This window comes from Solanum dulcamara, chromosome 6 (assembly GCF_947179165.1).
Source record: "Solanum dulcamara chromosome 6, daSolDulc1.2, whole genome shotgun sequence".
In the NCBI taxonomy this organism is placed as follows: Eukaryota; Viridiplantae; Streptophyta; class Magnoliopsida; order Solanales; family Solanaceae; genus Solanum; species Solanum dulcamara.
The window spans coordinates 10663311-10675759 of record NC_077242.1 but is presented as its reverse complement, the minus strand read 5'-3'; the positions used below and the strand labels follow the sequence as shown (position 1 = coordinate 10675759).

General features: G+C 34.7%; 1 protein-coding gene across 1 annotated transcript; it reads right to left on the bottom strand.

Annotated features, from left to right (window-relative positions):
- Window positions 1-3937: 3937 nt before the first annotated feature.
- LOC129892176 (pyrophosphate--fructose 6-phosphate 1-phosphotransferase subunit beta-like) lies at window positions 3938-12194 on the bottom strand. The gene is made up of 16 exons (XM_055967734.1): window positions 11835-12194; window positions 10207-10368; window positions 9980-10101; window positions 9096-9149; window positions 8835-8941; window positions 8641-8746; window positions 8236-8299; window positions 7989-8077; window positions 6927-7058; window positions 6561-6731; window positions 6335-6450; window positions 6085-6196; window positions 5872-5956; window positions 4983-5027; window positions 4826-4894; window positions 3938-4314 (listed from the first exon to the last, which is right to left on the bottom strand). Exons 1-16 carry the CDS (start codon window positions 11995-11997, stop codon window positions 4238-4240), a joined length of 1674 nt encoding a protein of 557 aa, XP_055823709.1. The 5' UTR covers window positions 11998-12194; the 3' UTR covers window positions 3938-4237.
- Between the last annotated feature and the right edge of the window lie 255 nt (window positions 12195-12449).

The window sequence follows — 12449 nt, the reverse complement described above, 5'->3', positions numbered from 1 at the left end:
AGAATCTATTATCTTTAGGATAATTAGATGATAAAGGATGTTCATATAAGACTCATGGTGGAGTCATGAAAATATCCAAAGGAGTGTTTGTAGTGATGAAAGCGAAAAAACTTATTGCACATCTATATGTGCTTAAAGGTGAAACACACCAAGAAGGAGAAGCATCAACCGCATCAGCAAGTTCATTTGAATAATCAACGATGATATGGTATCATAAACTTGGCCATATGTCGGAATGAGGTTTGAAGATTCTTGCTGAGAAAAAGCTTCTTCCAGAGCTCAAAAAAGTTTCACTATCCTTTTGTGAGTATTGTGTTACCAGTAAGCAAAATAGACTAAAGTTTAGCAGTTTCTCTGCTAAAAGCAAGGAAATATTAGATCTGGTCCATTCTGATATCTGGCAAGCACCGATGGAGTCCCTAGGAGGAGCGAAATATTTCGTGTCATTTATCGATAATTACTCTAGGAGAATTTGGGTGTATCCAATCAAGAGAAAGGCAAATATTTTTTTGGTTTTCAAAAAAATCAAAGCGTGGGTGAAACTTGAATCTGAGAAAAAGATCAAGTGTTTGAGGACAGATAATGGAGGAGAATACACTGGTCATGAATTTAATAACTTCTGTAAATAAGAAGGTATTAAACGACAGTTCACGGTGGCATATACTCCACAACAAAATGGAGTAGTAGAGCAGATGAACAGAACCTTATTGGAACGGACAAGAGCTATGTTGGCAATTGCAGGATTGGAAAAACCATTTTGAGCAGAAGCAGTCAAAACCACATGTTATGTCATCAATCGGTCACCATCAACCACAATTAATTTGAAAATGCCAATGGAGATGTGGACATGAAAACCAGCTGATTATTCTAGCTTACATATATTCGGAAGTCCTGTTTATGTTATGTATAATACCAAGAAAAATCGAAGTTGGATCCAAAATCTAGGAAATGTATTTTCTTAGGGTATGCTGATGGAGTCAAGGGGTATCGCTTATGGGATCCCACAGCCCGCAAAGTGGTAATCAGCAGAGATGTTGTATTTGTTGAAAATAAGATACAAGCAAAAAAAGATAGCACTTCAAAAGAAAAGTCAGAGACTACTACAGTTGAAGTTGGAGAAATAGAAAAAGTTTCAGTTTTTTCTAAAGCAGCACCAGAGCACGAAGAACCAGAGCAAGCTGAGATTGAAACTTCACAAGTTCTATGGTCAACTAGGGAGAGAATAGAACCAGCCTGGCACTCAGATTATTCTATGGAGAGTAATATTGCATACTATCTACTAACAGAAGATGGAGAGCCTTCAACTTTTCACGAGGCTATGAAAGGCCAAGAATCATCTCTGTGGGTGGAAGCAATGCAAGAAGAAATTGAAGCTCATCATAAAAATAAAACATGGGATCTTGTTCAATTACCACAAGGAAGGAAGGTCATTGAAAACAAATGGGTCTACAAGATCAAACGCAATAGCAATGATCAATGGAGAAGTATCATGCAAGATTGGTGGTGAAAGAATTAGCTCAGAAAGAAGGTATAGACTTTAATGAGATATTTTATCCGGTGGTTTGACTCACAACAATTCTAGTGGTCCTGGCGATGTGTGCTACATTTGACTTGTACTTGGAGCAGTTAGATGTCAAAATTGCATTTCTTCATGGAGAACTTGAAGAAGAAATTTACATGCTCCAACCAGTAGGTTTTGAAGAATAGGGAAAAGAGAACTTGATTTGCAAGTTGAACAAATCTCTATATGGTCTCAAACAGGCATCGAGATGTTGGTATAAGAGATTTGATTCCTTCATTATAAGCCTTGGATACAACAGACATAGTTCAGATCCTTGTGATTATTACAAGAGATTTGGTGATAACAATTTTGTTATTTTGCTGTTGTACGTTGACGATATATTAGTAGTAGGCCCCAACAAAAATCGTCTTACAAATTTAAAGGCACAGTTGGCTAGGGAGTTTGAAATGAAGGATTTGGGATCAGCAAATAAGATTCTAGGAATGGAAATTCACCGAGATAGAAATAATAGAAAGATTTAGCTTTCTCAAGAGAACTACTTGAAGAAAATCTTACGACGCTTCAAGATGCAAGACTGTAAGTCAATTTCTACCCCACTAGCTATTAATTTCAATTTATCCTCAAGTATGTGTCTTAGCAATGAAGTAGAGAAGATAGAGATGTCTCGAGTACCGTATGCATCAGTAGTGGAAAGTTTAATGTTCGCCATGATATGTACAAGACCTGACATTGCACAAGCAGTGGGAGTGGTTAGTCGATACATGACTAATCTTGGTAGAGAGCATTAGAATACTGTTAAGAGGATCCTAAGATATATCAAAGGTACTTCAGATGTTACAATGTGTTATGGAGGATCAGACTTTACTGTTAAAGGTTATGTTGATTCGGATTATGCAGGTGATCTTGATAAAAGTAAGTCCACCATAGGTTATGTGTTTACTCTTGCTGGAGGAGCTGTAAGATGGGTTTTCAAAACTGCAATCTATCGTGCCTACATCTACGACGGAAGAAGAATATATAATAGTTACACAAGCTAGCAAAGAGGCAATATGGATGCAGATGTTACTAGAGGAGCTCGGGAACAAATAAGAGAATATTTCTCTATTTTTTGACAGTCAGAGCGCTTTGCATCTTGCAAAAAATTCGATATTTCATTCAAGGACAAAGCACATATGAGTTCAGTATCACTTTGTCCGTGAGAAGATGGAAGAAGGCAGTGTGGATATTCAGAAAATTCACACCAATGACAACTTGACAAATATGTTTATGAAGCCGATCAACAGTAACAAGTTTATATGGTGTCGATCTTCTATTGGCCTAACAAAAATGTAACATTGCAGTAATTGGGTAGAAAGGATGGTGTGAAGACTTAATTGATTCTCAATTAAAATCTTCAAGTGGGAGAATGAAACAAAGAAGTCAAAAATGGTGGCTTGGATTGGCAGAAAAAGGTGAAAAGGAGGTCAAAATGGTGGCTTGAGTTGGCAGAAAAAGGTGAAAATGAGGTCAAAATGGTGGCTTGGGTTGGCAGAAAAAGGTGAAAAGGAGGATGCAACTTCTTGGCAGAAAATACGTTTTCTGCCTTTTGACAAATTAACGCGTAGAAAACGCGTTTTCACTTTTTGACAGAAACGCATTTTTGCTCCTATAAATAGATGACCTCTTGCCCTCATTTAGATCATCCCAAAAAGAGAGAGTAAGAATACAAAGAGTGTTATACACTAAGATAAATATTTTAGTTTTGAGTGTCCTCTTTAGTAGTTGTTCCTTTTACAAGAGAGAAGTGTTAATTGTTATTTTCTCCTTGTATTAGAGAGTAGTGTACTCCATATATTAATAGTGAGATCCTTCTACCATGTGGTTTCCACGTAAAATTCTCGTGTCCAATTTATTTTCATATTTATTGTCATATCAAACTTTAATTGTGGTGCTTCCTCCCCAAACATTTTTGATGTAAAATGGAATATCAAATTCTTAATTAATGAAATAAAAATTTATGTAATTAAACATTACAGGAAAAGTTATACAAGTCAAAAGTTTTGTTGAAATGTTTGTCAAATATTTGATAAATAACTAACAATAAACTATTCTCTTTGTTTTATAATAAGTGGTGTTCTTAGCTGAGAGATTTGACACATCAAGAAAACTACTCACTCCTAGGAAGTACGGAGTGGTTTTAATATCTCACCCTTAATTAAATGTCTTTAAAGAAAAGTTTTTTAATGATTTCTTAATTAGGTAAAATTTCATTTATTTAAATAAGGATAAAATTGAACTTTTTTTATTTTGCGAAACATTACTTATTTTGAAAAGAGAGAAAGTGATAGTTAAACAATGGCATGACAAGAGGACACCGACTGCCCGTTCGTCTGGCTACACAAAATTCTAATGCTTAGATAAAAACGAAAAACTTGGTAGTAGAGAACAACTCTTTTAACCTTAACTTCAGAAATGTGTTAGCTGCTAGTATAGAGATTAGAGACCAAAATTCTACAACAGGACAAAAACAATTTTCTCAAAAGATGATGTTGAACAATGTGAATTACTTTTTTCCCGTGCAAAACTAAGAAGAACAATTCTCCAAGAAATAACCAGCATGTTGTGAAAGTATTCAAGTTTTGGCCATCTGTTGGAGCCCATTTGCTACATATGATGAATGTGTTTTGATGAAAATATTCAAAGGAACAGAAGCTCGAGTTCAGATTTGGGGATCAATTAAGCGTTGGCTCCCAACTCCAGCATTAAAGTGTGATTTGTTTCATTTGATGTAGGGCCAACAAATTGAAGTGGACCTGCTCACAAATACATAACCAAGCAAAAAAGAAGTGCACAATGAATACAAATCATCGAACACCTATGCAGAACTTACAAATCATTCTAAAGAAAAACTGAGTAAACGGGGTAGTCGTTGCTGGGATCATCAATGTTCTTGGTTGTAGAAAAAAAAAACTATCAACAGGATTATCAGATATCTGATTTATTGATATCTTTATGTTTTTTTCACTTGATGTACTCAATGACGTTCATTTCAGCGAATATGTTACTTGTGAGGTACTGGTGTATAAAGAGGAGGGTATAGTGGCAACTGGCAACCATACCCAATAAAGATTGTGCCAGATTAAAAAAAGACACCACACACATCCACAAAATTTCAAATTAATAAGGACATCAATAGCCTAATTAGCTCTGTATTTGGAACAAAATCTCTCAACGTTGTGGTTAATACATGCTTTTAAAGGTTAAAAATTCAAGTATGAATAATAAGAACTTAACATGTTTCTAGAAACAATAGTAATGACATACCAGGGCTGAAGTATCTATTCTTTAGAGCCCAATCTTCTCGCAAGGAAGCAAATTTTTTGAAAGGAGCACCTGGGAGTTGAACAAATGTGAGGCTTTAACTACCCAAAATTACAGCAGAAAGGATTCTATATGATCCATAGCATAATGGAACTTTTACCTTCTAGTTCCACCATTGCCTTTTTTATCACAGGCTTGAACTTACCTGCAAAAGTTTGATCACTTCATAAAAAATATAGCATGGAATCTTAGCCAAAACATGACAGATCTGGAAGGCAAGGGCAGATCTAGTGTCTATGCAGGATTTACTTTCCGCTCTGAACTTGTATGTATATGTGAAAATCCCTTATCATTGGTACTCTTTAAGAGAATCAAACCCACTGCTTCAAATTACCAGTGGCTATAGTGGAAGCTACTCAAACTAGTTCTGAGAACTCAAATTACTGATTCTACATCCTAGATCTACTCGTATTGAGAAGCTCACAATGTTATCAAGCTAAATACTACTAATTTAAGATATGTGACTCTTTAACACTCCAAGGCCTTGTCTATATAAAAATAACTTGGTTATGGGTCATCATATAAGCAAGGGGTGTCAATCCCCCGAAGGCTCAAACACGGAATCTCACGCATACAAGAAGAAGTTGAATTAAGTGTGACTCTTTCATATGATGTTAAAGCTGGGTACTTTTTTTTATTATAATTATTTTTGCAAGCATGCTGTTCCTTGTTAATTCAGTTTTTCTTTTTTGCTTTTTTTTTTTTTAGGAAATGGTTTCCATGTATTTTCGAAGACTAAGAAAGGCACTTGTCCTTAGGTGAGAATTGCCTGAATATATGCGTGAAATGACTAAGTAGATGCTTCAGAATAGAAAATTTCAAATAATTTCTTTTAGCATTAAGGTATTCAGCTAAATTTATCCAAACAGAAGAGCAAAAGTCTGAACAGTAAAATCAGGCACTTAGCAGTTCTAAGACTCTTGCTTATCAATAGGGAGAATACACCATAATACCATATTCAATGAACAAGAGAGGAAGGAGGTTGATACCATGTCTCCTTTCCACATCCATCAAAGATGTTAGCGCTGTTCCACTGACTGTCCAGTCTTCAACTGGAGCTCTCAAATTTCCCACCTAAATATGAACAAGTGTGTCAGTATAAATTGCAAATAATCAAAGTTCCAGATGTATAACATGAAAGATGGTTACGTAAAAGGAAGGGAGAAATGAGGGAAGATATAAGAAGGCATGGAAACACCGACAGAGGATATCAAGCCTGTTTTTCCGGAATGAAGAAGTGCTCCAGCCCCATAGCCCAATGCATAGCAATAGTTGGAGTCGAAATTTGAAGGCAAACCACATCTACCCTCGTAACTACAAAGAAAACAGATTCAAGTAAGAACTATTATCAGGATAAACTTAGGAAAGCGGTACTAAGTACTCTTATCAATTATAGGTTATTAAAGCAGAAAGGGACAAGTCAAATGTAAGTGCCTAAGTGGTATCAATTACCCGAAAAAATGAGACTGCCCTTTAAATTGTTTGGTATATGAACCTTCCTTCCTCTTGCTTTCCAGTTCAGCTTCCACCATTTGAATAAGCATTTTCTCAGTTTCTATTTTGGCAACCTGTAGAAATTGCAAAAGAAAATGTACTAGAAGAAAAAGAACATAGTATGACTTGACTAAATGAGCAATTGTCCTATTTGCCTGACTTCCATGGAACTGAAGAAGAGTACCTGGACATTTCCATGTGGATCTCTTTCAAGAAGTAACTGCTCCTGAATTGCTTGTGGTAGGAGTTCAAAGAGCTCATGAGACTGGCTTCGGAGTTTCTTTTTCCAACTTCCAGCTTCATCAATAACATCATGAGCCAGGATTTCATTGAGCTCTGCAATCAACTGTTGCACCTGGAAATAAGAGAGAGAATCTTAACAACAACTAATTGATTTTTTCTGTTCATGATAATAATGAATCAACCAAATCAGATGGAAAAGACAGAACAAGCTGAAAGGAGAACAAAGTGAAATGGAGGTAACCATGATCAAAAGTTATACAATAAGAAATAGAGTGGAAATATCATTTCTATAGTTAAGAGTTTAAACCTCTGGAATGAAGTCAATGAGGCCTTCGGGTATTAGTATAACCCCATAATTGTAACCAAGTTTTGCTCGTTTGCAAATTACGCCTACAATGTAATCTGTAACACTTTTAAGTGTTTGCTTTTGGGCTGCAACCTGTAGCAAAACAGTACCTTTGTCAATATTAGGGAAAAATCACGAAACAGTTCCTATAAAAATAATTCTAACTAACATACTTGACATGTTCCTCTTTACAGAATACTTTTCAGAAAAAATAAACCATGGAAATGAAATTTCAATCCGATCAATCATCTCGATGACATGCACTGAAGTCCCGACCTAGTGATTTTAGTGGTGAAGTTAAGGTCTTTTCCTTAAACATGGTATACAATAGAAACTTAGAGAAACTCTTTGAATAAAATTGAAATTCCGAAAATAACCCATTACTTCAAAAAAAAATTATTGGTTCTTTGAGTCTGTACTTGACTGGGACTCCAAACACCAAATTCCTCCCCAGAAACAAGAGAAATGGGCAAAAATGAAGAAAATAAGAAAAAGACTAGAACAAGAAAAGAATCACCAAAGAGGCATCATGGAAATTAATGTTAGAAGCTACGTTTATCTTTATCCTCTATTATTTAAGACCAGCATCTTTTGATGATATTACGTTCATCTTAAAGGAGCAGCTTTTTACAAAGTCGGAAGTGAAAACTTTTGTTTTCAAACTCCAGGCAAGCAAATCATGTGACTCATAATTGAGGCAGTGGAGAAAGTACTTACAATTAACTTAAATATGAGTGGAATGTAAAATCATCTACAACATGGAAATAACTCTCTATTACCAAAAGTAACACAACAAATTCCACATATAATTACAGATATGAAAGAATTTACTTCCTGAAAAAAAAATAAGATAGTTTTCAGCATTTTATATTTGCACAAATAAAGCTCGTTCACAACAGTATCATTGAACAGAACAGTTATTCTCATAAAACTGTGACTTGTAATGAACTCTAGGAGAATACAGAATTCTCTCTTCAAGTTTTCAGCACATACTAAGAGTAATATGTAATGCATAACAGTTACCTCTTCGCCAATGATGGTAATGTTCGGATGGGTTTGTAGAGCACACTCCAATGTGATGTGAGATGCAGCACGACCCATAAGCCTTACAACTAGAGAAAAGAAACCACAAATTGCTTAATAAAATGAACATAAAATAATAGTATTGAGAGTTAAAATTATAAATTTATTTAGAAGAAACAAGTCCTAGTTCTCAAAGTTACGCATGTATAAAGTAGTATCCCAAGTTGTCCGCAATTTATGTACTTACAGTGATAGTATTTTCCTGTTGAACGAGCATCTATCATGACATTTCCTATCATTTCTGCATATATCTGCACCGAAATTGTGAAGTTGGATAATCTCTATCTATCCATTCCAAAGATAGGAGTAACCTACCGAAGTTATCAACTTTTTGGTGATAATATTTCATTACTCAGAAAACTAAGAAAGCAATAAGAGTTTGGATGAAATACTTCCACAGCAGTTTGAGTATAAGACAGAGACAGCACAAAATTCTTCTGTAGTTAACACTATTTCAAAAATGTATCGCATACTAGAAATAACAAAAATCAAAGGTCAAGAGAGTAGTGCTAACTAGATGTTATTTATAGAAATAATGTGAAATAAAATGGAGCTAGGATTTAGGAAATAAGACAAAAGGGAAAACAATTACCTTGCAAGCAGTATCAAATCCGAAACTAGTAGGAACTTCTTTGGTTTTCAAATCACCATCAATTGTCTTTGGGCATCCAATAACCCGTGTTTTCAAACCTTTACCCCTTCAATAGCACCAAATAAACAAAGTTCCATTAGAAGGATGCCAATGATGAGTACCATGAGCCAGTCCAATATAATGATAATATTTACCTGAAGTTCTCAGCTAGAAGACAAGCATTTGTATTTGAATCATCTCCACCAATCACAACAATCCCATCTAAATCAAGTTTCTTAGCTGTTTGTGCAGCTTGATTAAACTGAAAAAAAAATAAAACAATAGTATTATGCAGACTGAGTTACAAGGAAACGTAGTTTGCATAGAAAAGATAGAAGAAACAAAAAGATGTTGATAAGTGATGAAGAGCAGAATATGATGAATCCTATTTGAATATGAAACAAAAGAAAGATAACCTGTTCATCGGTTTCTATCTTGTCTCTACCACTACAGATCATATCAAAGCCACCCTGAAAAAATATTATCAATGACACATGTTCTATGGAAGTAAAACTAGGCAGTAAATCAAAAAGAGAAAACATTAAGGATACAATATCCACGAAACCGAAGGTAGAGATTTCGCTTAATCGAGTTGCAAAATTCAAACAACTCTGATCAATTCATGGCAGCAGTACTTCTCTTGGATAACCAGTCCTACCATAGGTAAAACACAATAGACAAAGTTTCCATGATGTATGTTGAATATATATATTCCATATGGAGAGAAAGGAACTATCAGATTTTTGATGGAAAAAGGGAGCTTGAAAGTGTTGCCAGAGAAATAGTATGTGTCTGTAATGTGAGGGCTGAGGGTGCATTACAAATTTACTACAGAAACTCATCGTCTAAGTTGGAAGTCAACTTGAAGTTTGTAATGATACATCTAGAAAGGTAGCACTGATGTGTAGGATGATGAGAGTGTGAATTCTCCTTGAGATTAGCTAGCTGTGACCTGCTTTGCTTAGCAATGTGACGTCCTTACTTGGTGATTAATGAAAAATTTAATTATCAAAACAAGAGGTCTGAAGTTCCCTCATCATAAGCTAAATAAGTTGCCATCATATTGTTACAAAAAAATCTGGACAGAAAAATATTTTTTCAATAAAAGTCCACAAGCAAAATTTGTTTGGAGCATGTGCAGACAAAGACCATGTATTTTAACTGGATGATGGAAAGTAAAACATTCACTTCATTTCAATTCATTTACGTCAGTAGGAAAATAATTGCTGGTACTTGAGGGAGTGGAGGTTCTTGATCATATTTATGAACTTCCAACCCTAAAGATGAAGAAATTTCTTACTTGATTTCTGTAAGGATAAACAAAATCCGCTGTCAACTCTACATATTTACAGTTCATTATCCCTGCTGGACCTCCCCTGAATCCATAGAGTGTGCTACTTTTCGTTTTCTCCTGCAAATAGTCTAGAAGAAAAATAACCAACTAATTGCTGAGATACACACGTGCATCATCTTATGTACTAATAACTATACATAGGCAAGTAAAAAAACCATTGGAAAAGCACTCACCAAAAATTCCAGAGATGACATTATGCCCACCAGGAGCCTGTCCTCCAGATAATACAACCCCGATTTTAATATTATGATCCAATGCAGCTCCAGATGTGTGACCTGGCAGTAATGACACGGAAGGCTGCCCAAACAGATTTGGAAAAAGCTTTGCAATTTCACCTACAATATTGATGTTAAAATGAATATGAAGCTAAGCATACAAAAAGCGTTGTTTGTAACAGAACATTTAGCATTGTTCTATTTCTTGGGCTAATGAGATGGGAAACTGAACATGTATGATGTGTTTATATGGAAAAATTAAATCCATTTTGAGAATAAAATTAGATTAGCCTCATTTATTTGTCATTATTAGTTTCAACCTTTTCAAACTGACCATACCAAACTAAAGCTCTGGTGTTTTTTTTTAAAACAAATGGAGTGACAAATACTCAGTAAAAAGAAAAATATAAAATTCTTTTGCGAGGAATAGTACTTTGTGACAGTGTTAGATTCAAGATGAAAATAATTCTAATCTTCCCCACACCACCAAATTTGGCAAAGAACTCACTGCCATCTCTTGGAAAACCACATGACTAATAATAACCATGCACTAAGTAAAAACCTACGTTTGTGTTTCTTTGATATAACATTTTGGACAACTTTTATTTAGTCTAAGATTAGCTAGGCCTAATTTTGGCACCAAGTATAGGAAGATAGAGGCCTTATAAATCTTCTAATTTACTAGTTACTTATACTACCAAATAAATAAAAGGGATAATTAAGCCACATGGCCATTCGGCAAAAGTAATTATCAAAAAAATCATCATTCGTTGTATAGGCATGTATAGTCAGTGTATATTTCATGTATAGTCAAGGTATATTCTGTTTTTGAGTGTATCAAAATGTATATTGAGTGTATAGCTCATGTATAAGTAATGTAAATAAAACATGACTATATTTGTTGAAAACTAATTAGTTTATTGTATATATTTGAAATTATACCTGAATAAAATGCTTCTATGTATCATGTGTTTAACATTCTAAAAATACTATTAGTATCTAGTGGCCTTCAACTACCGTTCCTATACAAGCATATAAAACAGGAATGTTAAGATTAATGAGTTCCCAGATATATATAATGGTGTTATTTTTTTTTTGTACCGAGTTATAAGATAGTGTCATACTAAATGGAACGAATGTAATCTCAGTGTTACAACCTTCTGGTTTTTCTTAAGAAAAGTTTCAGATCATCAAACTTCTAATCAACTTATATCAAGGATGCAGGTCCGTTATCAAATTATGAAGCTTGCCAATTAATCAAAATCCATAAATCTAACATCTATAATTCAACTAGAGACTAGAGTACGTAGTTAGTAATAATTAATGCTCGTGTTACGCATCAAGCGAATGTCAGTTTTATTTCCATTCCCATTGCACATTCAAAGGTATACTTTTTGTAAATAAGAAACACAAACAATTAACTAAAATTCAACCACAGAAAAAAGCATCTCCACAATTTAAAAAAAAAAAAAAGAGAGAAGCAAGTCACCACTGAATTGATTCTCAGATATTCGTTCAATTAATAGTTATTAACTGAGAGAATCACTTAGCAAAATGATTTCCTAATGGAGAAAAGTGAAAGCAACCTGGATTTCCCGCGGCAGAACTAGGAGGGCCATCAATGACAGAGAAGTGATTTTTGAGGACAGAAGGCAGAGGAAGGGATACAATGAGACGGTTATGTTGGACTTCGCTGTACGCCGAAGTCAATCGTCCGGGGCCTCCTGCTTCTTTTGCTGTTGCTGCCATTTTTTGCTCTTATGTGCTTAACTGATTAATCCTGTGGAAATGTGTGTGTGGAGAAGGAGAAGATGACAGATGTGAGAAAAATGTGAAGTTTTTTTTTTTTAAGGTAAGTCGTAGAAAGTGGAGAGTTAGTTATGATTTTGAATGCCGCTTTTGAACTATTCTAAAGCCGGGTAAGTGGCTATTGACGGGCACGGGCTTGCGCGGAGGAGAGAAGTGCATTTTTTTTTTCCCTTCTTCGATGAACTACTTAGAGCCGTTTGGATTGCCTTATAAGTTATTTATAAGTTATTGTTAGGTTTTTTTTTGAGTGTTTGATTGATCAACCTAAAGTTATATTGTGCTTAAAATAAGTCATAATAAATAATTGGATTTGTTTGTATAGACTTATTTTATTTTAAATAGCTTATAAGTTGAAAACAATTGATAAGTCAAAAAAAATAAGTTGGGTTGCA